At 33.3% G+C, this 26,984-nt stretch overlaps 1 protein-coding gene across 8 annotated transcripts in view; it reads right to left on the bottom strand.

The window, feature by feature from the left end:
* The window catches only part of PDE1A (phosphodiesterase 1A), a 458,879-nt gene that overhangs the window by 85,474 nt on the left and 346,421 nt on the right, over positions 1 to 26,984 (bottom strand). For all 8 annotated transcript variants that reach the window (XR_004233070.1, XM_031960368.1, XM_031960367.1 and 5 more), the window contains 4 exons: positions 16,396 to 16,496; positions 7,665 to 7,790; positions 3,175 to 3,276; positions 2,912 to 3,032 (listed from right to left, as the gene is read on the bottom strand). Coding sequence is in view for 7 of the 8 variants with exons in the window: in XM_031960368.1 (XP_031816228.1) it covers positions 2,912 to 3,032; positions 3,175 to 3,276; positions 7,665 to 7,790; positions 16,396 to 16,496 (450 nt within the window). In the remaining variant the exon portion in view is untranslated. The remainder of the gene's footprint in view (positions 1 to 2,911; positions 3,033 to 3,174; positions 3,277 to 7,664; positions 7,791 to 16,395; positions 16,497 to 26,984) is intronic.

Genomic DNA, 26,984 nt, shown 5'->3' with positions numbered 1-26,984 from the left:
TTAGGAAACTTACTATATCTGTTGTGTATAGAAATTTTGATTCAATCTTGGGATTTATATGTGGGATGGTTATCTGATCATTCCTTTCTATGACAAAAAAAAAAAAAAAAGGAGGAAAAGAGAGGAAATTGGGGAAACTGGTGTATTTTTCTCAAAATACCTGAAAGAATGGGAATAATTCTATTCACTTTGCCTTAGGCACTTCTGCCCCACCCCCTATCTCATTAGTTCCGATTGAATTGGAAATCCTTTAAACAGTCCTTTTCATTTTTACTCCTTGCTTAAATTTACTGGACTATGATTTGCTGGTTATACTTTAACTCTGAAATCCCTTATCCTGTTGGAATTGTCCTGGCAGACTCAATTTTGGGGATTATTTTTTAGAAACAACCAGAAATAAGACACCGTCTTGGGACTGACAGTCTCTCTGATCTGTTTCTCCAATCATGTAATCTCAGTTCCTTAATTAGTATTTCAGCATTCTCAAAGGACCTTGCAGTTTGGTATCAGACCTCTAAGAATTCGGGGTTGCCTGCCTTGGTCTAACTGTGCATAATCTGCTCAGAAATCTGGATCCTAGTAGCAGCTCCTGTTCTATTGAGAAGGGACAGGTGGAGCTCCTCCAGATCCCACTTTTTTCCCCTTTTGGAGTCACTTTTGGAGAGACTTGGGTTGTCCCTCTCAGGATGGGCAGTAGGACTGTCTTGAGTCCTGCTACTCCCTATGTAAGCAAAGACTGGGTTAAGTGCACAAATGACTGCAGAACACCTAACTCACTGTCCATCTCAAACTGGATTCTTTGGCTGAGATGCTCCAGAATTGTAGAGGACCTGACATGCTAACAACAGGGAGCCTTTGTATTGCTGATTAACTCTGGGGTTATCAGGGAAAGACTTGTCCTTGCCATAAGTCTTTGCATTTTTCTAGCTTTATTTTAGTTCATTTGATTCACATAGGGTTGGTCAAAATTATGGTGCTAAGAAAGACCTGTCTAGAGGAGGGTAATTCAACGATTTGAATATTCAAAAGAAAGAGAGTGTGGAATGTTGTGCCACAGTTCTCTTTTATTATTCTATCTCAGTTACCCTAAATTGTCCTGCCTCAGTTTCCCTGAATTGTTCTGCCTCAGTTCCTAATTGTTCTGATCAATCGTGCAACACTACCCCTACCTCCTAATCATGAAAATATTTGATAAAGGTAAAAGACCTTCTATCTTAGAAGGCACATCATGATCCCAGCCCTTCCCTACTTATCAGAATGTCCCTCCCAATCCCAGAATGTCTGGTGCCTCCCCCCACCCTGTCAAGAGTCCCATTCCCGCTCACAGCACCCTGACTTCACCCCTGCCTCTGTCTACACCCTGTATCTGAGCCACATGTATATATGTCATTGAGAACTCACATTGTTTGTTGGATTCTTGGAGACAATAGTCTCATTCAACTCTGGGACCAAACCACGGATTGATCCATTTGGTCCCATTTCAAATAAAATATTAAAAACTCTCTAATCTCTATCTTGCCTCAGTTTCTCCAGCATTACAGATTGAGCTTCAATCAGCCCCTGACCTCTCAAGCTCAAGATCTCACTGAATGGGACCCTGCTTAGACAGACATCCAACAGGAAGTAGCTTTAGCATATGATCTTATCAACCCATACCCCACAAAAATTATGGGCCGCATTTATTTGAGGGGGGATTGATGGGAGGAATGGACTTAGCAAAATACTACCCAGTATCTGAGTGGGCCCCATTGAGGAGCAAGCTGACTCTGTAGAATTATTTTGTACTCAGCCCTGAAGTCAGAGAACCTGAGTTCAAATCTGGTCTCAGACACTTAATACCTTCTATCTGTGTGACCCTGGGCAAGTCACTTAACCCCAATGCCTCAGGAAAAAAAAAAGATTATTTTGTACTGACATTATCATATATACACAAGAGATGGCACTGTTGTTCCTTGATAACTAATACAACCTAGTACCCCTTCCCTATTATGTCCATAATACTTCTCCACAGGCACTGTATTTTACTTCTAGCTTCTGGTCACTTATTATTTTTTTGGATTTAGCCTCTAAAGAATTTGGGAGTGGGTCTCCAAATCCCCTCCTGTTTAAAACAACCTTCCCCACCCACTTAAGAAACAATTCTTTAACAAAAGAAGGGAAATGGTATGGAACTGGGCTTTTAATCAGTCACTTGTCTGAACTTTAATCCACCCATTCTGTTTTCATTGTCACAGAGTTAGGTTGACTCTTGAAACTGTCTTGATTAGATTGATATCTAGTCTAGATCACCTACACATGTCTACATACATTCAAATTTGTTCTCCCCCAGACTCCTCCTTGACTCTTGCTCAACTTCTCCTTAATTTTTCCTCACTTCCTAGACCCAGCCCTTACTTCTCTCCCCCTCTTCTCTCAGACTTTAAAAGTCCACATCACTCAGTACACATTGCTTAATCATATATGATTGTCATATTTGGTTTAGCCTGTGAGCCATTTCATAAATGACATCCTTTTGTGGCTGTGATAAATGTCTCTCATGTGAGTTTGTCACAGCAGTCTCCCAAAATTACTTCTTAAATATCTCCTCAGTATTCCCTGGTCCTGGGCCCCTTCTTCAATCTAATTAGAGAAAGAGGGGAGTGGACATTCAAGAGTTCTTCCAAGATGCTCATTTTCTAAAGTGTAGCTACTTTATCATTGCCCATCTGGGGAAGTCTGCTGTAGACTTCATCATCCCCTTAACTGTGCCAAGTACCTTTCCTCCCTCTGATCCCCTTCTCACTACTACACTTTTCAGTTTCTTTTTATGTGTTGTCTTCCTCATTAGACTGTGAACTCCTAATACATAGTAAGTGCTCATTAAATATTTATTGACTGACTGAGATGTTTTCACATTATTTGAAATAGGTACCTGTCGAAAAAATTCTTCCATCAAAGCCATGGTCCATCGATGATGTAGTTCCCAGGTTTTTGCTGGATGGCTAATGTCTGCGGCATGGAGAATCAAGGACATGGCTTTCGCTTTGTCTATCCTGTAAAATCAAGAACATGGTTTGATTATCAGAACAAAGACACCTTTCAAAAAAAGTGTCTGTCACTCCCAGGACCCTACTTAAAACTGATTTAAAGAATCTCAGTGTTTCAAGATGATGAAGAAGGGAAACAGAAACTTACCCCTCTGGCTGCTGCAAAGTGCTCCTAATAGTTTTAATTTGCTGGAAATGACCTGACATATCAGTAGATAAAACCATCTCAATAACCAGATTTCGAAGATCCCTGTAAGACATTTAGAGGTTGATTCATTTGGCATTTTACCCACATGTCATGGAACATTTGTTTCACTAATGTTAATCACTTTTTTTTCTTTCTGAAGATAGATGGGCACATTATTGCTATTAATTGTAATTAAGAGGGATATCATCACTGTAGTCTTTATAGTCTTGATGGATTTAGGCAGGCAATAAAACTATTACTTGGAGAATGAGGTTATTTGACATCAGTCCTAAGAGGAAGGAAATTCTTCACAAATATCATGATATTTCAAATGAAAACATTTAAAGTCATACTCAAGAGACAAAAAATTACTATGGGTTCCCAAAATCCTTTGAACATGCAAAGAAGCAATCTATTGGGTTTCACCTAGTATCCTAGAGAGTATAACTTAAGAATTGACATTCAGAACATAAACAATGGGTTAAAAACTTAAAACTTTGAAATGGTGCCTTCTCAGAAGATGACACACACAGTAACAAGATAAGAAAGTGGATCAAAAAAGTTCTGGGGGTATCATACATAAAGGAGTTGGGATTATTTTCAGAGTGTGGGAAATTTTTCAGCCAAAGAAAATAACTTATCTATGACTAAGTAGGTAAGGCCTAGATTGTTTGAAGCAAATAATGGTTAAGTGAATTTCCTAGGATATAACAAAATATCAAAAGCATTATTTGAACCTGGAACTTCTTTAAGCCAAACACTTTTTCTGCATTTCTATGTTGCATCTATGCCCAAGGTCAAGTAACTACTTAATGGCAACACTAATTATAATTAATAAAATGATTAATTACCCCAAAATTATCTCTCAAACTTTTTACTTCCATCAGGAAATTTATTAGAACATTTTCCTCAAGATTTTCATAAAGGGAAATCATTAAAGACTATTTAATGAAAGAATTTTTAAAAATTATTTTCCACCTTTCACTAGAATTAGTATCAGATTATATTGCAACAACAGTTAATAAAAAAATCTGTTAAACAAACAAAAAGGTATTATAAAAAATAGAAACCATTTTATAAAAAAAAGTCTTTTCTTTCAAAGAGAGAGGGGGGGGGGAATATGAGAAAGAGAGAGAGAGAGAGAGAAAGTGTTTATGTTTTCATCCCTCCAAAGCAGTGTGATGTAGTAGAAGTAACATTAGAATCTAACACAAGAGGACCATGATACAAATCCCCCATCTGCTACTTATGAGATACATGATCCTTGATAACCATTCTTTCTGACCTTTGGTTTCCACTACTGTATGATTATGCAAAGAGTACTGTTGTGAAGAAAGTACTTTGTAAATTATGAACCTAAATAAATATTACTGTAATGAGAGATAAGCATGTAAGGAAATATGGCAATAAGTTGCCAAATTCTGCTTGTATTAATGGTACAATGGAAAGAACACTGAATATTGATATAGATTCATGCTTTAGCACTGCTTCCAGCTCCCTATGATCTAAGAAAGTGATGGAGATAAAATGTAAAAGTATATCAGACATTTTCAGAGAACTTGTTATCAAACATCTACCAGCATACCATTAATTCAGAGCTCCAATGAGAATATATGGGGGAAATCACAGACATGATTAAAGAAGTGGCAAAATTTGACTTCAGAAATTTTAGGAGTGCCATAGTGAAGCATTCTCTCTAGCTTTAGAGAATAGAAGAATAGGATTTGAGTGAAAGTTGCAAAGAGCCTAATGTCAGAAGTTGATGTCAGGAAAAATAATTAGGGCTATCCAAAAGCAGAAAGGGATTGGTCAGGAGGTGATGATGATGATGAAGATGAAGATGATGATGATGAAACATTTACTAAGTTCCAGGTATTGTGCTAAACACTTTATAAATATTAACTCATTTGATCCTCACGATGATCCTATAAGGTAGATACTATTATCCCCATTTTACGTTTGAGGAAACCGAGGTAGACAGAGGTTAAGGGACTTGCCCAGGATCATATAGTAAATAAGTTTCAGAGGCCAGATATGAACTCGGGTCTTCTTGACCACAAGCTGAGTCATTGAGTCACCTTATAGTAGTTTTTCCCCCTCAATGAAGGTCTTCAAGTAAAGACTAGATAATCACTTATCTAATATGTTATAGGGGAAATTCTTATTCAGATACATGTTGGAGTAGATGAACTTTTGAGGGTTCTTCACTTTTGAGATTTTGTGAACAAATGTTGAATGATTATGATGGAATCTTTAAAAAAAATTACCCCAAAGAAGCCATATCTCATATCTGGTAAAGACATTATTTGTCTTTACCAGCTAAGACCCAATATACATTGCTATCATTTACAAATGAATAGTAAATTAGAAATACAAATGGTTGTTTTATGCTTGATCCTACAGCATCAGAAGTTATAGATTTAGAGCTGAAAGGGAATTTAGAGGTCATATTTTCTAGGTACTCCCTTTCCCCAATTAGATAGATAAGAAAATGGAGATACATGATGAAATTTTTTAAAAGTCACATTGATAGCAAGTGTCTAAGGTGGATTTAAGCCCAATTGTTTCTGATTCTTAAGCTAACACTCTATGAACTGTGCCATATAAAAATAAACAAATTGATTTGAGGAGTAACTTTTTCAATTGATTACCTTGCCACTCATACAATGCACAAATCATTCCTGATAGTCAATAGGAATCACTATTTCAAGTGAAGAAGTTGCTCTTAGAGATCAAGAGCATCAGTGAATCAACTAAGAAGAGGAGAATGGGAGATTAGGGCTAGTCAAAGTAATCTATGAGAAACCTTGTCTTGGAAACCAGATTAGTTTTAGAAGATCTATTTTTCATCTGAAGCACTGTGGTGTCCCTGCTTAGAAATGAACTTTTATTAGAGAATGAGCCTAGGATCCTGGAAAAGAAAGTATACCAGAGGAACTGAGGATCAGAGACTGGGGGCATTTCTGGTTTGGAACAAAAAAATAAGCTCTTGGGGGTATTTTAGTTCCCCATCTTTGATATTTTTGAATGGGAAGTAAATATAGAAACAAAGGATAGGATTTTGGTGAACTCTTCTGGGATCTAAAGCATAGCAACTTTATTCTCTTTTCCAGCAAATTCCAATGGTTCTTATTGCCTCTAGTTTACAATGTAAATATGTTGCTTGACATTTAAAACTTTAATCACATTGTTTCTAGCTTGCATTTACAATGCCATTATTTATTCTTTTTCTTCATGTATTATCTGTCAAGTGAAACTAATTTCCTTACCGTTCTTCAGATTTGTTTCTTGGAATCCCTTTTTTCATTCAAAACACAGCTCAAACACCATCTACATGAAGCATTTTTGCAGTTTCTGTTGCCTATCTCTAACCTCTTCCCCATCAAGTTTTATTTATTTGTATATATTTATATACACACATTCTTCCATAACTCCTCGAGGGCAAGGACTGTTGTTTTTGTCTCTGTTCCCCCAAAACTTAGTACAATGCCTGTAACTTTTTACATGCTTAACACATTCTTATTGATTGACAGAGATATGATTAATTTGCTGATAGGACCATAATGGTTGACAGCAGCTCAATTACTAGCCAGGGTTAAGGGAATAAAAAAGATGGAATTTGAAGCACTAGAGAATGCTGAGTTTTCCAAGAATTCATGATTAGGATTCTTCACATGCTCCTTTGAAGCCTATAAGTAACTCTTCCTATAGTTAGAATTTCTTTTCTAAACAGTAAATGAACTTTCCAATAAATCACCATCAATTTGCACTGGGAAATTGTTATTATAATCATGTCTAAGACAAGTTTATGTTGTGCTAGTTTAGTCTAGATGAAATGGCAGATGTGAGAAAAAAATCAATTAACCACTTCTTCTCTATGTCATCAGTTAACTGATCTTCATTCCAACTGACTAAGATGACAAATTATTCTGTCATTATTTAGGAATGGCCTTGATATAAAGGATTTTTTTTAGTTTTTTTGAATATAGTATTTCACATGGCTTACATAAGAACATAGAAAAGTGATAGAGTGATGGTAGCTATACTACATAACCATCACATACACTACTACTCTTGCTCATAAGTATTTTTTCTAGAAAATAGCCTACACTATTTTAGGGGTACTACAGAATAAGAGAATTTCATTTTCAATAATATTTCTAGTGATACCGAATATCTATCTGTAGGATTACTTTTTTAGTGCCAAACTCTTAAAGAGAAATGTTAAAAACCCCAAGTAGTGAGAAGATGCTTTCTAGCAAGGTTTTATAGTTTCTAGAATTTGTCAGTTTCTTAAAGTTCTGTGACCTATAGCTTTTAAAATGTGTGAATTCTCTTCACATGCAAAAATATTTTTTTTCAAACTGCAAATGTCTTAAGCTCTGCTTAGTGAAGAAGATAGAGAAGATTGCTTGACAAATTGAACTTCCCTGTTATCCTTTAGGACTTACCTCCAATCATCTTTGGATAAATTTGCCAAAATATTCATTTCATCTTCTTGCATAAGCCTATACACTGCACTCACATGATGATTTTCCAGAACAGAACGGTCATTATATAAAATAGCCACATCTGACCTAGGTATAAAAACAAAAAGAGATATTAGAAACTATTTAAAGAATTCAGCATTACAGGTGTCTTTTAATGTGACTTTCCCTTCATAATGAACATATCATTTAATCCTCCAAATGTAGCAGCATTTGAGCTTTTTACCTATATCCTAGTTAAAAATAAATGTTAAAATATGTTAGTGAATCCCATTTTCAAGCTATAATCAAAAGACTTTTTTTGTTTCCTAGACCTGTGATTTCATTGCAAAGTGTCTTGAGTGGATAGAGAACTGACCTTGAAGTAGAGAGGTCTGAATTCAAATCCTACTTCTTATATATGCTAGTTATATGAGTAGGTTGGAGAATTCATTCTCTATGCCTCAGGTGATTCTCCAGGAGTATGTGTTATTTGGAAACCTACAATCTTAATTAGCAAAAAATATTAATCAGTAGGTCTCTATACCAAAGAAATCTTAGGTAGATAAATATGCTAAAGAAACAAAAGGTGCTATAAAATTTCTTCATTGTCAATAATTACATGAGCATTCTTCTTGGTACCTCCACCTAGGTTGGACGGATTAGTATCTAGATTTCTTTCCATGAACCAAGGCTTTCAGATGGTACTGTAAAAGCATCATATAACATTTTTTTCCCATGAATATGGACTTGTTTCAATCTGCAATATATATATATATATATATATATATATATATATATATATATATATATATAACAGGTAACAGCTATACACCTGTTAAATAAAATAAAAACTATAACATTATTTTTAGATAACCTGAACCATTATTTATCACTATTCAAATAGATAATGGAGAAGTGACAGTAGTTCAATTTTTATCCAGAGGTACTTGTCCAATTCTAGGCTATGAAATTAATCCTATTTGGTACATGCTACAGTTTAAACATATTGTTTTATATTATGTTATGAAAAGAATATAATATTTGGAGTAAGTAGATTGGTTCAAATTTCAGGTTTTCTACTGTGGTTTTGGGAAAGCTTCTTAAATTCTTTAGACCTAGATTAGCTCATCTTTAATATGAGAAAGTTTGACTAGAAAACTTCTAACTTCTCTTCTAGACCTACATATACAATGTTTAGCCCCATTATAAAGTACCCATTTCAAATCTAATCTTTGGAAGAAACAATATAATAATCAACATAGGTACTCCACTTGAGCTTCATGCTAACAGAAATCTGTTTTAGGAAAAATCATCGCCAAAGGTCAGCCAATAGTTCCAAAGTAGAGTTCAGGATTTTCATCTACATATGTCTGTTATAGAAATACAGGTACATCATACATAGAAGCACACACATCCTTCCCACACATTCTCTTTCTCACAAATAATTTTTCTAAGACAAGCAACTCACAAACATATCTGCCAATTCTAAAGAGAAAAGTAGAAATGTGATATCTCCCAGTTAAATGTAGGTATTTTTGTCAATGTAAAATTTTTGTCACGTATTTATGATTGATAATTAAAGTTTTTAATAGGAAATGCATATTCAAAATCAGAAGATGTTTTATGTCTAGGCTCAGGCATTTTTCCCCATGCCAGGAACATTCTGCTTCAACATTTCTATCTTGGGTATCCCCTAGCTTCCTCCAAGTACCAGCTTAAAAACCACCTTCTACAGGAAGTCTTTCTCAATCCCTCTTAATTCAAATAATTATAATAATAATAGCTAACATTTACATAGTGCTTACTATGTGCTAAGCATGTGCTAAGTACTTTAGAAATATCATCTCATTTGATCTTCACAACAACCTTGGAAGGTAGGTGCTATTATCATCTCCATTTTACAAATAAGAAAGTGGAAGCATTTAGAGGCCATTAGAGTTAATATTTAAGGCCAAATTTGAATTCAGGTTTCCTTAACTCTAGGGTCAGTGCTCTATCCATTATGTCATCTAGTCATATTTAGTGCCGCCTTTTGTTAATTATTTCTTATTTATTCTGTATGTGGCTTGTTTGTACAAAGCTGCATGTATGTTATCTTTGCAACTAAATTGTGAGCTCCTCAAAGGTAGCTCAAAGAAACTCTTTTGCCACTTTTTGTATCCTCAGGACTTAGTACAAGGCCTATATAGATGTGCTTAATAAATATTTATTGAGTGACATATTAAGTATATCTTCATGATGAGAAAGGGATTATATTATAGAATCTCAAAGAATACTAAAATAATATTTTAAAAATACCTGAATTAAAATCATTTCTACAATGCCCCTAAAAAGCAGTCATGCACCCTTTGCTGGAATACCTCCCAGTGATGATGGCCCCACATTTCCTCAAGTAGCCCATTCTATTTTTTTGATTGTGAGGAAGCTTTTCCTTATCCCAAACCTAAGTTTTCCTCTTTGCAACTTCTACCCATTTCCCTCCTCTGGAGAAAGAAACAACAGGTCCTATGTTTGGCATTTCACAGTTTATGTTAGATTTCTCTCTTTCATTTTCTTTACTTTAAACCTCAACCAAAATGGCCTAATTGACATTCTGCATAACTAAAATTCCATTCCTCCCAAGCTTGAAATGCCCTGCTTCATTCCCAGTACATCTTCTCTATTAATGATTGAAATCTAATCTCACATTCACTTGACAACTCTATACTTGAAGCATTAAGTATTCTCTTCTCTAGGCCAAATATCCTTGGTTGCTTCAATGTTTGCTTCTGTAACCATATGATCTCTAGTCAACTTGACACTGGTTATATTATCTGGACGCACTTGTTAATGTCTTTTCCAAAGTTTGGCACACAAAAATGAAAACAATACTTCTCATGTGATCTGAATAGGGCAGAATGCAGCAAGGTCACCACTTTTCTTACTCTGGACAACTCTGTCTTAATGTAGTTTGGATTCACTACACTGATTTATTTTCTGAAAGTATATAAATTAGGAAAAGAAAAATTTACTATTTCTGAAGAAGAAATGTTGGGAAGCAAAGGAATTTCCTGGGTGGATGGAGTGGGAAGAAAGTATTAAAGGCCAGTCATGGCCTGGTTTCTTCCCATATCTTTAATTATTTCCATCACAACTTCTTTTATTTCTCTATAAAAATTTAGAAATGTAATGTTATAACTAAATACATATTGTCACATATCAAAGGCTCCTACTTGTCATTAATTACTAATCATAAACCATTTTCCTTCTATATTGGTCAACTGGTTTCAAACTGTACTCACAAATTGCCTTTTTTCTGATAGAATGTAACCTTCTTGAGGGCAGGGGTTTTCATTCTTTGTGCTAGTATTCCGAGAAATTAGCACCGTGTGTAAAACACAGGAAATGTTAAATGAACACTTGGTGACTTGACTAAAAAAATCTACCACAAATCATAAAACCCTTTCTATTAAAACATAGAATGCAGCCTTTGACAGCCAAGTATTTGTGGAGAAGAGATATTCTTTTTACAGAAGACATGCATGCTGAGAGATAAGTCATAATCCCAGAAGTTTTGGTGCTAAAAGTGATCTTAATGAATATTTAATATAATTTATCTTGTTACTCTATTATATGCATTAAAAATTGGAAGTTCAGAGAAGTCAGATTAATTTGTTCAAGATCATTCAGATAACTCTTGGCAAAGCTGAGAAGTGAATTAAGCTCCTACACTGATTTCTATTCTAGTACTTCTCCTACTATATATCATTGTGCCTCTTGTGGAATGGGATCCATTTAGTCCCATATACCTAAATATCTCCAGGAAGACTTCCACTCCTTCTTTGTATGAGTACAACAAAGAAAGAAAAAGCCTTCTTTATGTATTAATGATGGATTTAAATTTCCAACAGACTATTATGTTTTATTAGCTTTGTAAAAGAGCACTACCTCCCCCTTATCCCAGATATTTTACCTTGAGATCATTTTGTAAGAACAAATAAGGATGGGCAACCATTTTAGATTAAGAGCTAGACTAGAGCTGATAAGAAACAAAAGCCTTGCTGTAGCACAGATTAGACAGTTGATTCAAGTCATTAAATAATTATTATTATGTGCGAGGGAATATTCTAGGCATTGGAAATACAAAGAAAAGCAAAAAACCAGCTTCTATCTTCAAGGATCTAGTGAAGAGAGACAACATGCAAACAATTATGTATAAACAAGATATAAACAGGATAAATTGAAGAGAATCTCAGAGGAAAGACATTGACATAACTGGCAGGAAATAGAAGGACAGAAAAAACTTTGTTGAAGATAGGATAGATATGTATCTGCCACACTATTATTTCATCAGATCCTATTTTTCCTCGATAGAATTACCTCATAATTTTATTATTTTTATCTACTTTCTGACCCCTCTCCTCCACATTTCCCAAGGCCTTGCATAGTGGGCAGGATCTTTTCATGGGATTGGTTGTCCTAATGCCATACTTGATATTGAATGTACACCAAAGAATAAATGAAAAGAAGGCTAAGATCCATCCCCCCCCCCCATTAAAAAAGGAGTTTTTAGTGTAAAGAGGATGCTTAAAATCTTTTATCTAAACCATAATTGGATTCTCTAGACTTATTCAAGTCTAAAATGAGCTACTTAGACTAAATGTCCTCCTGAGGCCCTTTTTCATATCTTTCATTTTAGATTATATGAGTATGATTGTCAAAAGGATGAATATTTACATTCAGTGCATACCTCTAATATATATTTTCTTTTTGCTCCTGACTATAAGGTTAAAAAAATACTTATTGAAAACCAGAACTGAAAGCTACTATCAAGAAAACTACAAAAGAAAAGCAGATATATAGTGTTTGTTTAAGGCAGAATGAAATAGAGTTGGCTCAAGTAATATATTCCTGTTTATTTCTAGTCTCTCACTGACATCATGGGAAAATCCAAGATTTCCCACACACAAACAATATGCATATAAAATTTCTTTAAATGCAGACCCTGTTGACCCGCATAACTAATCATAGCAGTTTTTGTCAGTGTTATGATGTGACATGACTCTAAATGCCACTATATCTTGCTTTCAGAAACAAATAGAAACTATTTTAAGTGGCTAGATTTAGTTGTGGAGAAGAACTGGGCACTATTGCATCTCATAAATCTAATAGAATCCTGAGAATAAAGTGCCTTTGGTGGTAGTTGGGACTTTACAGCATTCTTAACATGCTAAGAAAAGAGCAGGACTCCAAGCAAGACCCAATATCCATAGTGATATATGATTCTACAGTATCATCCTGAAAAGAGGATATTACTACTCCTGCCTTCTTTATTTTACTATAATTTTGATATAATTTAAGGACTTCATGATTCATATCCACATTTGACTTCAAAGTCAATTTTTCAATTGGGTTCTCAAGCACTTGACCTTTCATTCGTTTATTCTTAATAATGATGGAACTGTAAAGCCTTGATTTGACAGACACAGTTTCCTGACATTTCCACACAGGAAATAGTATAACTCCAAATGTGGAGGCTGAAAACAGAGTACAATTCACTCAACTTTGATTTATCAATGTCAAGAAGGCTGCTTTTTAGGTGGATAGAGGATAGAAACAGAACCTGAAATTTTACTATTATTGGGAATTCATGGATGAAAAGAAAACTCCTACCAACATAGGTTACCACTTTTTCTGCAACTTTAAATGTTAGTCACCTAAAAGACTTAGAAGTTAAGTGATTGCCCATGGTCAGAGATATGTGACAGAGGTGGCAGTCAAATCCAGGTCTTCCTGACATTAAGATGGATATTCCATCCACTACTCTATAGTGTCTTTCAGATTTAAGTTCATATTTAGATAGAAAGAATGCAAAAGTGATAGCAATGATTGCATTAGTGACAGATGTGGGCTCAGTCTTCACATGATTGTCGGTCTCATATGTAGGGATTAAATGAATTGTCTTATCTTTCTTGCTAGAAAACTAAATGATAAGCAATTAAGAGACAGATAAAAACAAAACAAAATATTGCTTTATTTCTCCTCTAATACAGAGTATCTTACCAAGGTAATATTAGAGAATATAACTGCTTCATTTTCATTTAAATTGAGCAAGATTTCAATCTCATTAAAAACCTTTATCTGATTTTGCACTGGCTATTTTGTCTCTTTTTCTTTTTAGTTTTTGTACCTCTAGTTTAAACATCCATTTGTCCATTGAATCAATCAACAAACATTTGCTGATTGGCTGCAATTCACAAGCTGTTACGCTGGCTGCTGAGAAGAGACACAAAGAACATATAGGAACAGCATATAGCCATTATCTTGCATGAATTAAGATTGTAAAGAATCTTACTGAGTTCAAATCTGGCCTCAGACACTCATTACTTGTGTGACTTTAGGCAAATCACTTAACCCGTTTGCCTCAGTTTCCTCATCTGTAAAAATGAACTAGAGAAGTAAAAAACCACTTCAGTATCTTTGTCAAGAAAACCCCAAATGGGGTCATGAAGAGGCACACACACTGAACAAAAACAGAAAGGAAGAGAATACATGCTGTCCTAAATATAACCCTATGTAAAGTGTGATATGAAAGACAGGAAAAGCTATCAGAATGCAGAGAAGTTGATCATTTTCATCTTGGGAAACCAGATAAAACTTCAAGTAGAGGAGGACATTTGAGTTGAGATAATAGATTTAAAGCTAGAAGGAATCTTAGGGATCATTTGGTCCGATCCCTTCATTAGATCCGAATCCATTGTACATAGGCTTTGAAGGGGTAGGGATTCAATGGAGTAGGTATTGAACAGTAGAATGTTGCAGACAGACTCAATATTATGAGCTTAAGTAGCTAGGTAAAAGGAGAGCTAAGTGGACCAAGGATGAGTCAGGAGGACCTGAGTTCAAATCCAGTCTCAGATATCTACTAGCTGCGTGACCCCAGACAAATTACTTAACCTTGATTGGATCAAAAACAAAAATAGCTTTGGCCACTCTGATCCCCTCTCCCCCCAAAATAGGTAAGAAAGTATGGAATATACTTGATAAACAATCAAACATAATGGAACATGCAGTATATAGTTGAGTAGTGGTTCTCTTTTATATTTTTTACTTAATAATATAAAGTGGGTAGTACAATAAAAATCGCATCTACTTCTTGCAAGGTTATTGTAACAATAATTCTATTCTAGTTAAACTTTAAGTCACTGGCTGAATTGAGATAAGATTACCCTTATCTCAAGACAAGGCAACCTAGGAAAAGAAAAGTGATTTCTTCAAACTTTACAAAAATGATATTTTATTTTAATCATAACTAGCAAATGAGTGCTTTATATTTTTAAGTGTATTTTAAACATGCATTATCTCATTTGAGGCTCAGAACAATCCTGTGAGTCTGTCAAAAGATGGAATTATTATATTTACTTTACAATTGGGGAAACTGAGGTTCAAAGAAACTTGCCCATGGTTATAAAGCTGGTAAGTATCAGAGATGAGAATTTGAACTTAAGCTTATCTGATTCTATATAGAATTTTAAATTTCTATATGTAATGACCCATTGTTTCAATAAGGAATGGACTAAGCAGTCAGTGAATAAGCATTTATTGAGCACCTTACTATGTGTCAAATACTCTTAGGGAAAGCAAAAACCATCCTTTTCTCATAGATCTCACTAAACATAACATTGGCATTCATAAACCAAAAGAGATTAGAATCTATAGTATCAGTTTCCAAATGTTTCAAAATCACTCTACTATTTTACTGGCCAGAAAGAGAAGATGGAAATGATCCTTGTCTTAAACTTATTAAAGAAGGATTTGTATTTTGCCGTTTGACCCCAGAAGAGAGAAAATGAAGGTAGAAAGTTAAATAGAGGCAGATGTAAGGTCAATGAAAGAAATCATTTCCTAGTAAATATAACTATCCAAAAATGGAACATTTATCTTTTTGAAGGAGTATATTCCCTGACACAGGAGGTTTTCAAGTGGATACTCAGAAGTTTATCAAGAATATTAAAAAAAGGAAAGGAGTTGGTAGGAAGATAAGAAACTGGAATAGATCACCTCTGAAATCACTTCCAACTTTGTAATACTGTGATTCTTTGAAATATAGAATTTAAGATAAGGAACATTTTAGTGGAGCAGATTTATCTTTTAGCTTGTGGAATTTTAAGTGATAGCAGGAAAATGGAGTGAAAAGTCTCAGTACATGACTAGAAATGTGAAATGCAAGCTCAAGAGAAGATCAGGAATAAGCAGTCATCCATCTAGAGTAGGTGGCTTTCCCTGAGCCTATGTTTCACTCTTGTTTAGCTCAGCCAGTGGTCTATCCCACACTCAAGTGTAAGCATAACTGGAGAAAGCAGAGCTAAAAATCATTTCTGTGCAGCAACCTGAAAGTCTACTCAGAGAAGAACATAAGTCTGATGACTTAACCTGAGAGAATGCCCATATTCAAGGAAGAATAGGAATTAATGAAAAAAAAAATTAAACTAGGTAATAAAAGTGCCACTCAACTTGATTAAACATACATCTATTACCAGATAAGTAGTAGCATGGCATGGCCAATGAGAGTTTTATATCTGCCACAGGCTGATTGTGTGACCCAGTATCAAGTTCTGCCATATGTGTTGTGAATACAAAGACAAAACTTAACATCCTCTGCTCTTAAGTAGCTTCCATTTTGTGACTATGAATGGGTAAGTGGGGGGCACAACTATTACTGTAATAGACTTACCTGGTCTGAATATGAAAGTTGTTGGTGGTCCCCGTATGCTCATAATCATGGATGGCAGCTGCAAAGACCATCGCTAAAATTTCCAGTTCATTGAGCCAGTGCTTGTAAATAAAAACAATATTCAGTTATCTCTTAGGCAATGAAATAGACATCAATAAACACATGCAAGGACATATTTTCCTGTATTATAGAACATATAGTTATCTACTGATTTTTGTGAAGTTTTCTCTCTTCTTATTCTAGGTTGATATTAAAATATTAGATCCTCCAAGTTACCAGATATCACTGAGACAAATGAGTGATATTTGACTTGGAAGCCTAAAATTCAGTAATCGTAATTGCATAGCTCTTCTGAAGTGGACCCTGTGTTGCAACTAAAATACTAAATATTCTCTGCTTTCTTAATTCAATCATTAGCCACATTTGAGTTTTTATCAACTCCATTTCACTTCATTGATTTCCACACATAAACCAAACCTCAAGATGATAATCACATTTTATTGCAAAATTAACTGAACATTTTACAACAAGGTGATATAGTTTCTTTGGTCTTTATTTTTTTTAATCTACTTGGCTCTACCACTAAAATACATTGGGAAGTTTCTCTGGCTTTCAGATAATATGCTAAACTATGGAAATATATTTTTCTAATTTCTCCAAATAATAGAATAAACAGAAACACAATGTAATGTAACAGTCTGAGAGTCAATAATAAGTCAACTAATAAATATTTATTAAATACTCACTATGTACTAAGGTAATAAAAAGAGGTGAAGAAAGGTACTGCCCTTAAGGAGCTCACAAATTAATGGGGAAGACAATTAGCATATATATATATATATATATATATATATACATATCTCTCTCTCTCTTTCTCTCTCTCTCTTTATATATATATATATAATGTATACAGGATAAACAGGGAATAATTAAAAGAGGAAAGACACTAGAAATAAGAATTGGTAAAGGCTTCCTGTAGGAGATGTACTAAAGAAAACCTATTTTCATAGACATGGAAATGGAAATTTGTATTGCTTGATTATGAATTTCATATTAATGCATATTAACATATGCATAATATGTATATGTTTAAAGGCTTTCATTTGCTTTTTCAGTAGAAAAGGAAAATGAGCAGAAGAAAAAGAAAAATTTATTGAATTGAAAAATGTGTTTCATTTATATATGTATATATGCAAATATACATTATATATATACATATATTTAAAAGAGAGTTCTGATGGATGGATAGAAGGATTTACCATTTATAGCTGTTTTACATAGGAAAAATAATTTTTTTTCACTGGATTTCAGTTTTTTCATCTGCAAATTGTAAATAGTAATACTTGCTCTCACTAGGGTTGTTGGGAACAGCAAATGAAATTATCTATATGAAAGTTTCCTATGAATTGTAAATGATTATACACATCAATATTAAGATCAATTAAGATCAATATCATGATACACATTAAATTTCATATGATTATTAAAAATAAAAAAAAATTCGCTTTATTGAAGAACTACAAGTGCTTTAACCCTAAGATCAAGACACACACATTTGTATATGTGTATACATACAAGCATGCATATATGCCTACATGCATGTATATTTTGATATGTATAGTGATACTGGATAAACTTATTAGAAAAATTACAAGAATGTCTGTATAGAAAGAATATCTCAAAATGACTGAGCAAAGCAAACTTTTGTATAATATTGGAATATAGAATCAAAGGATGGGAAGATTACATCAAATAATAGTAGGTACCATTTGTAAATTGATATAAATATAGAACTATGCCTGAAATTGTCATATTTGTGAAATTGAAAATGGAATTTTAATTATATTTTTTTGTTAAGACTTAATCAAACTCTATTTAATATTGCTCCTCAATGTTCCTTACTCTTGCAGGTTTAGTCAGGTAACCTCATATCAGGATAATATTCTTGCATCTCCATTGTTCTTTAAAGTAGAAACAGCTTTCCCAAAGTCATTCAGAATTGTAATGTTTAACCTATCCAGAGCTCTTTGTACTAAGTTTTTGGAAGGACCTAGAATCTAGAGGGTTCTTAATCTTTATTCTATAATTTAACATTTTTATGCTTCTAGAACACACCATTAGGCAGGATGCCAGAAATGTTTTCATTGTCTAAGAACATAGATTTTGCTGCAGTATCACTTCCCTGTCTATAGAAAATTTTCATCTTAATGTCCACTTGGCACCTCAAACATAATGACTATAAAAAGGTATATTTTCTCCAGTCTGTCCATCCTATAATCTTCCCTATTCATGACATAACTTTTTGTTCAAAATGTTTGATTTCACATTCTTATATTTTGATATCTTTCAAAGGAATATAGATTTCAATGAAAATGTTTTGTAGTCAAACTGGGAATTGGGTACAATTGGGTACAAAATGTCATGTAAAATAGAAATTATTTGAGAAACTTTTTATTGATGTAATATTTTTCTAGTTGAATTTAAGACTTCTTCCATAATATTGCAAGTACTTCACAGGAACATGCTCCCTTGTTTCATGTCATGATTGGCATTGATATTAAATAGATGACTGAACAAAGTTTTTTCTGTGATCATATAGGTTCAGACTGAAGCAATTGAGAATGATTTGTTACTATTGATTTAAGTACTTTTTGAAAGTAAATAAATAATAGCCACAAAGGGATTTCATATTCTATGCACCTAACAATAAAAACCCAGTTTTGCTACCTACAAACTGAGTAACCTTAGGAAGTCACCTAACATCTCTGAGGTTAAATTTCCTTATCTATAAAATTAAAGTTGAATTAGATATCATATGGTACTTTTCAGTCATAAATATATGATTTATTATGATAATTATGCAATTTATTTTTTTCTTTGCTTCTCTAACACATAGCATAGTGTCATATATTGTATACAATCAATAAGAAACCATATTAAAATGAATTTCATGATATTTTACTTGTATCCCATCTTTGATGTTGCTTATCACATCTGTCCACAAGACTAGGGAATTAAATATCTGCTGAATAAAAAAGTTTCTGGCTTCTCTCAGTCTCCTTACTGTGACTATTTTTTTGTATTGATTATATTTTTGTATGAAATGGTGATAGAGAGATCTTTATTTTTTTGTCCATTTACTATTTTTTCAAGAGTCAAAATATTGTTCCATCAAATTAGGTTGGAATAGTTATAATTGAAAAAAATCTCTTTTATGTCTTCTAATTTGACATTAATTTTGATTTTGTTCTAGCTAGGCAATATTTGATAGAATAGCAGATTGATTGTTTCTTCCTCAAATATAATTAGTGTTTGCTTTGCAAAATAAACAAAGCTTTAACAATACACAATAATGAATTCTATATAAAACAGGAAAAAATAAGCATAAAAATGCTGCAGAATTACAAAGAAACAATTTGGAACTGAAAATGTATTTTTTTTTTAAGAAATAAATAAAATAAAAAAACAAAAAACAAAAAAAAAGAGAAGAGCTGTGAGAAGATAACTCCTTATCCATACTCTTGTAAAGAAGAAGGGTCACAGGCATAGAGCATTGTATATATTTTCAAATTATTTTTGTACTTATTGATTATGATGATTTTTTTCCTCCCTTTAATTTTTTTCTTTACAAAATTATTACTTTCAAGGGATGATTATCTGAGATGGGGAGATATGTAAAAGGAAATGTAGGTAAAATAAAATAATATATATCAATAAAACATCTTTTAAAAGATACATTTTCATTTTTTGTGACAGTTTAGTGTTTGCCACATTCAGTCCTTTCTGACCCTCTTTTTGTGAAAAATAAATGTTCAGGATAATAAAGTGTGAAATGCTTAAGTTGAATTTATCTGCTTTCTTCTTTCATTTCTTCCTCATGAACCTTTTTTTTTCAATATAGTCTTTGTTGACCTCTTTGGTACCCACATACTTATTGAAGTGTTAAAACATAAAGATAGATAATGATTTAGTTTGACAACTATATTAGAAGATTTGCTTATTTCTTTGTATTTGATGGCAGATGTTCAAAATAAATTGCAATTACCCTCATAGTAGTCTTTCTTCTTATGCTTATCATGAGTACCACAGTCCAGATGATTCAAATGTCCCATAAAGCAGTACTGTCTTTTGCCTTTGTGTACATGATAAAACAAAATTTACCATTTCCAGGGCCCTTTATAACTTTAACTTTTGTCTTTTGGTTTCATTTATTGTAAGTATTTCAATCTTAATGCGATTCAATTTCTTCAACTCACTGATCACTAGACAAAATTTCACATTAAGAGTACAAACAGTTAAAGTAATTTGGGATGCTTAAGATTCCTGAAATTTTTCTGTCTCCTTTCACATACCACTGCCAGCTTCATTCTATAGAATGAAGGCCATTTTATATGTTTTATCAATTTTCTACTTTAAAAAAGCCTGAAACATCCATCCTTTAAGAGATAATCCTTTCTCTATAGGTTCTGAAGTTACAAAGTCTTGTTTATGCCACATGAAGCATTGGCGTAGAAAATGGAGAAGAAATTTAATGGAGAATCAATCCCCTTTAACAACTTAGGAGAGTCAGAGTTAGAATAGAAATTTCCTTTGCCTAAATAATTTTATATAAAGACAATTGATATAAATCACCAAACATAAAATGAATGGTAGTAATTTTTATCATGAGTTTGTTGTTGGCTTTAGAGCAAGCAATGTGCTCAGAATTCCTTAAAGATTTTCAAGGCTGCCATTGCCCAAATAATTTTATATAAAGAAGATTGATATAAATCATCAAAAATATAGAATGAATGATGATATGAATATTACTGAGTTCATTGTAGGTTTAGAGCAAGTAATATGCCTTAGCATTCCTTAAAGATTTTCAGGGCTGGCTGTCTGAGATTCTTAATTAGGAACCTAGATTTAGCAATGGAGGGACCAATCTATGGTACAGGAAAAAATGCTGGCTTTAGAGTGAAACATTTGGCTTCAAATTCTACCTTCAGTTCTTCTATTCAACTCACTTAACCTTATTACATCTCAGTCTTCTCATCTGTAAGGTCTTGGAGGTTAAAGGTCAAAGCACTGTCTAGTCATAGATATATGCTTCTATCTGTCATTTTACTTGTGAGGAAACCAAGACCCAGAGAGGGTAAATATTTGGAGCATATAACCATTAAATATCTAGAGCAGAACTTGAACTCCTGAATCTGAGTCCAATGCTTTACCATACTATTTTTCATCAATAGGGTGAGACAAAAGTGTCAAACTGATGGGTCTCAGAGGATGAAAGGTTAGTGACCTGTGGAAGTAATTTGTATTTACCTTCTTAATATAATCATATTTATAATTTATAATATATTAACATACTGTGTATAATGTGGTGATATAAAAACAATAAATTATATGGCATATAATTTATTATTTATTTGTATTTATCTTTCTAGTAAGATTCAAGAAACTGGGGATAATGCTATCTACTATACTTGGAAATTACTTAGATATTTGGACTTTGCTAGTAGATCTTAAAAGAAATAGCCAGATCCTGATAAATATGAATTTCTTTAGTTTCTGTATACCTACTCATTATACTTGGTAGTTTATTGAGTTTGCTGCTCTAAAATTGCTCCTTTTTAAAAAAAATTTTGACTGGGCTTATATAAATACAATGCTATCAATAGTGTGATATAAAAAGATAGATATAGAACATAGGTCAATTTTCTCCAGGCATGCTGACATAACCTGACCAATATCATATTCAGATTTACAATAATTCAGTGGGTAAAAACAAAAACAAAACAGAACAAAAAAGGTAAATGTGAAATTAGAGGACCTCAGCTCACATTTTTGTTATTCTAGTCCCTATGTGGATAATCTTGGAAAAGTTTGTCTACTGTGGTCATCAGTTCCTCATCTATAAGATTAGATGAACTCTGAGGCTGCTTCCAACTCTAAATGAACTTATGAATTTAGTAATTAAAAGAAATGGGCACAATTGATTTTTTTTCTTACAATAAATCTTCTTCTCCTTCTCCTTCTCCTTCTCCTTCTTTTTTTTTTTTTTTTTGGCGGAGGCAATTGCGGTTAAGTGACTTTCCCAAGGTCACATAAATTAGGAAAGTGTTACGTGTCTGAGGCTACATTTGAACTCAGGTCTTTCTGATTTCAGGGCTGGTGCTCTATCCATTGCATTATCTAGCTGCCCCTTACAACAAATATTTTCTAAGAAAGCATCCTAGGTTTTCTCTTCACTACTGTAAAAGCTTGGCCCACTCTCTTCACCTTTTTGGACCTCAGTTTCCTCACTTGAAATGAAGAAATTACATTAGATCATCTCTAAGGTACCTTTTCAGCTCTAAATCCTTTAACCTTATATGTGTTTTATAAACACTGAAATTTGAAGAGATAAAGATATTGAAAAGCATTTGCAGGAAACCAGTTAACAAGCTGCTTTATATAGCTAGTCAGCAATATTGTCTGTAAATCAAAATTAAAGAGAGTAAAAAAAGGATGCCTATTGGGAAGTAAAAAACGTGGTACTCTGTGTTCTTGGAACTCACCCTGGGACTGAATTTCAAAAGTTTCCAAGCCTTCTTTTTTCCCCATTGATTTTAATATTCAATATATAGTACCTGAAAATAATGCAGTACCAGAAATCCACAGGTTTGTGCTATGGTAAAGGTCGTTGTTTTATGTCAATCATATTGAGACAAGAGAGAGCTGCACTGCATAAAACAAACCGTTTCATGGACCAGTGGTTGTGAACATGATTAGTTAGGCATCTGACTTGCACATCACTGTCACCTGTGCAGAGTCCACAAGTTAATAAAGTAGCAAAAGAAATGAGTGCTAGTGAAGACCATCCATCTGTCTGTGTGTTGTGCTACCAACTCCTGAGCCTGAAGATGTCATTCATGACACTAACAAATGGAAGAACAATGGCTGCATTAAAGGCTGTTTCAGTCAATGGGACTAGGAGCTTCTTTGACATGACAGGCTGTATTAGTCATCGAAGGAAGAAATGAAATGCTCCATAAATGTCACACCGACAGTTACCTTGAAACTGCAAGTCATTAATTCTGGCAGTCAGGCAAATGACCTAAATCTTTTCATTGTCAAAAACCAGAGTCCCTTCTGAATAGAAGAGTCTCTTCCAAACTAGTAATATTTGTACAGCATCTTCCCCATCTCAACCCAGTTTGTCTTCAAGGATTCTTTGAAAGATTACAGGTAGCATTATGTGAATTTAATAGAAATGGAAGTTGCACAACACAAAGCTGAAGTGCAATTATATATATATATATATATTTATATAGATAGATATAGATATATAGTCTTGGGATTGTTAAAAATGTAATATGATAATGTAATGAAAATTTATAATTTGATTAGAACAAATATAAAGATGAAAAGTAATTTGAAAAAACCTTTATGAAACAACTGAAAACAAAACAAAAAGCATATTAAGAATAATGTAGTACATGTAGTAAATCAATAAATTGGTTGACAAGTGTTGATTTATCACCAGTGTGCTCTGAACACACTATTTTAAGCATGAAAGATGAAAATGAAATGATCTCTTGACCTTAAGGAGCTCATATTCTGACAGGGAAGATATTATAACTCAAGGACATAAGACAACTGGATTTTATCAAGTATGGGAAGTGATAAAGTCAGGTTTTAAGAAAATCATTTTGGCAACTGGACAGAGAATAAACAGGAGTAGAGAAGGAGTTGGATCAAGGTAGCCAATTAGAAGTTATTGCAATAGTGTAAAGCTTTGAGGCTAGGGAAGTCTGAACTTGAATGATGTCTATGTGAGTGGAAAGAAGAGTATGGATGGTAGAGCTATTGTAAAGATAGAAATGACAAGATTTTGCAGCTCATTGGATAAATAGGGTAAAGGAGAATAGGATTCAGGTGTAATATAAAGGTTGGAAACTTGGGTGATTAGAAAGATATTAGTACTCTTCTGCCTCCCCTTTTTTTCTTATTCATCCTTTGCAGTTGTTTTTTTTTTTTTTTTTTTTTTTTAATTTTCAATAGTATTTTATTTTTTCCAAATACATGAAACTACTTTCATGACAAAAAAGTTCAAAAGTAGAAGGGTTTGGGCGGGAGAAGGGGCAATGCATTTTGCTCTTAATATTTTGAGTTTTAGATGATTACAGTGTATCCAGTTCAAAACATACAGTGTTAATTTTGTTGTAGGTACAACCTTTCTTCCAGTCACCCAGGTTCATAATATAAACATCATGTTTGACCCTTCACTCTTAAGTTTCCCAATAGTCACACCCTTAATTAACTCTTACTTCTACATGCCTAATCAGTTGTCATTTCTATCTAAACAATATCTCTCTGATTTATTTCTTTCTCTCTTCTCCTTTAACCAGCACTCATAAACTTTTACCTATAATATTATAAAAGACTATTAATTAAATCTCCTTAACTGTTATCTTTATACTCTAATCCATCCTCTATGAAAATAACAGTTCTGACAATGTTACTTGATTGCTAAACTAAATTCAATGATTTCCTAAGATTTCTAGGTCAAAATATATTGTTGTTCATGATGTCTAGCGTTTCATGATGCCATTTGGGTTTTCTTGGCAAAGATACTGGAATGGTGTGCCGTTTTCTTCTTTAGCTTATTTTACAGATGAGGAACTGAGGCAAACAGTTAAATGACTTGTCCAAAATCACACAAGGTCTGAGACCAGATTTGAACTGAGGAAAATCAGTTTTTCTGACTCCAGATCTGATATTCCATCTGCTACATCATCTAGTTGCTCAGTGCAAAATATAAATATTTATATTTAGCATTTAAAGAAATCCACAATTTTTTAAAAACTTACTTTTCCAGTCTTAATATAGATTACCACAATATCACATAGCCAGAGCCCTATTTCAAGCCTTTATCAAAAATACTGAGTCTTCCAGCCTCATCAATTTGTTGTTTACACAGCTGCTGTTACCTAGCCTTAATCATTGAATGAGTGTTGTCTCAGTATAACTGAGACTTATTAAAACCTTTAGCTTAAAAAGACCAAGTTTTCCCACTTTATCTAGGACGTTCTCTATTCATCTTGATCTATTATTTGGTCACTAAACCCAGTTGATTCTGGAGGAGAAAGTAAGATTGGTGACTTTGCACAGTTTACCCTCACTTAAATCTAATTCACTTGCATGCCATGATATCATCTCCCTAGTATCATGGTTCTCTTTCAGAATAAAAAACATAGTTGCCAAATTGATTTTTACTTAAGTTCTAACCTTAACATGTCACTGCAATATTCAATAAACTGCACTGGTTTTCTATTACCTTCTGTAAAAATATTGTCTATTTGGTAGCATGTCTAAGACACAGTATTATAGAAAGGAGTCAAGTGTCTATGAATATGTGAATGATCCATATGTTCATATGAAGAAAAGTGAATGGGAATGAATGGACAAAAAATTCTTTTAGACAGCATAATTAAAAAGAATTGTAACGCTTTGAGCTTTGAAAATAATTTAAATATAAGTTTTTACTAAAGATTTTTAGTTCTTTGTATTGATGTTTTTTGGCAAAGTTTCTAATGAAATATTTAATTGAAAAATAAAAAGATATAGAACTAGGACTGAATTCTGGTCCTTGAGACACCCCTATTTAACATACCTAATAATTGTTCTTTCTTTCCATTTTCTTCTACTATAATTTTCATTTTGCAACTCTTCATTGTGTACAATGCCCCACATCCCTCTCTCCCTTTGCTTCTGCAGAGGAACTAAAAGCTTCCCATGGAGTTAATTTCTGCAATTATTGAATTGATGCAGCAAGGCACTGATAATTTTGCCATTGCAACTTCAGACTTAAATTTGACTTGTAAAGATCAAAGAGAGGTTGTATCTGGTGTGTTCACTCTTCAATAAGTTATGGTGTTCAGATCAAAACCTGAGTAACTATTTCAGTCCTTAGTAAGTCACCTTTGAGTTTGGAGATTGATTCCTTAGGCAATATTGCATAGTAATCATTCCCATAGTAGATTTTTATTGCAGCTTTGTGTGTATGTGTGTGTGTGTGTGTGGGGGTATATTTCATTATCATCATTCTCTTTAGGATTCAAGGTCAGTTTGCAATATGGTTGTAAGTTTCTATATGACTGAAATTTCTTAAAATTTCTCACTTCCCTCTCTTGCTAACTTCTGGATATATATATATATATATATATATATATATATATATATATATATATATTTGTTGTTGTTGTTATTTATTTTAAATGTTTCCTGGGAATATTCAAGCTATATAGTTTTGTTCAGAGTTCTAACTTCTTTTCTTCTTTTAGATCATCTGCCCATATCATGAGGAGAAAGGAGAGAATATGCTGGAGGCAGCTCAAATTTTCTCCTGAAAGCCCTTTAAAAAAAAGTAATTGTATGTTAAGAACTATCTTTGCATGTATTTTGAAAATAAAAACCTATTATTAAAAAATAAAATTTTATGTATTATGAAAAAATAAAAGTATTTGTAAGCACTTTTACCTTAGTGATTGGCAAATATTACAATCAGAGCTTGATTTATTGTTTTTAATGATTGTATAGATTTAAGAAAGGGATGAGATATA

The sequence above is a fragment of the Sarcophilus harrisii genome, chromosome 3 (assembly GCF_902635505.1).
Source record: "Sarcophilus harrisii chromosome 3, mSarHar1.11, whole genome shotgun sequence".
Lineage (NCBI taxonomy): Eukaryota > Metazoa > Chordata > Mammalia > Dasyuromorphia > Dasyuridae > Sarcophilus > Sarcophilus harrisii.
The sequence above is the reverse complement of the archived record's forward strand: the minus strand, read 5'-3'. Positions and strand labels throughout refer to the sequence as shown.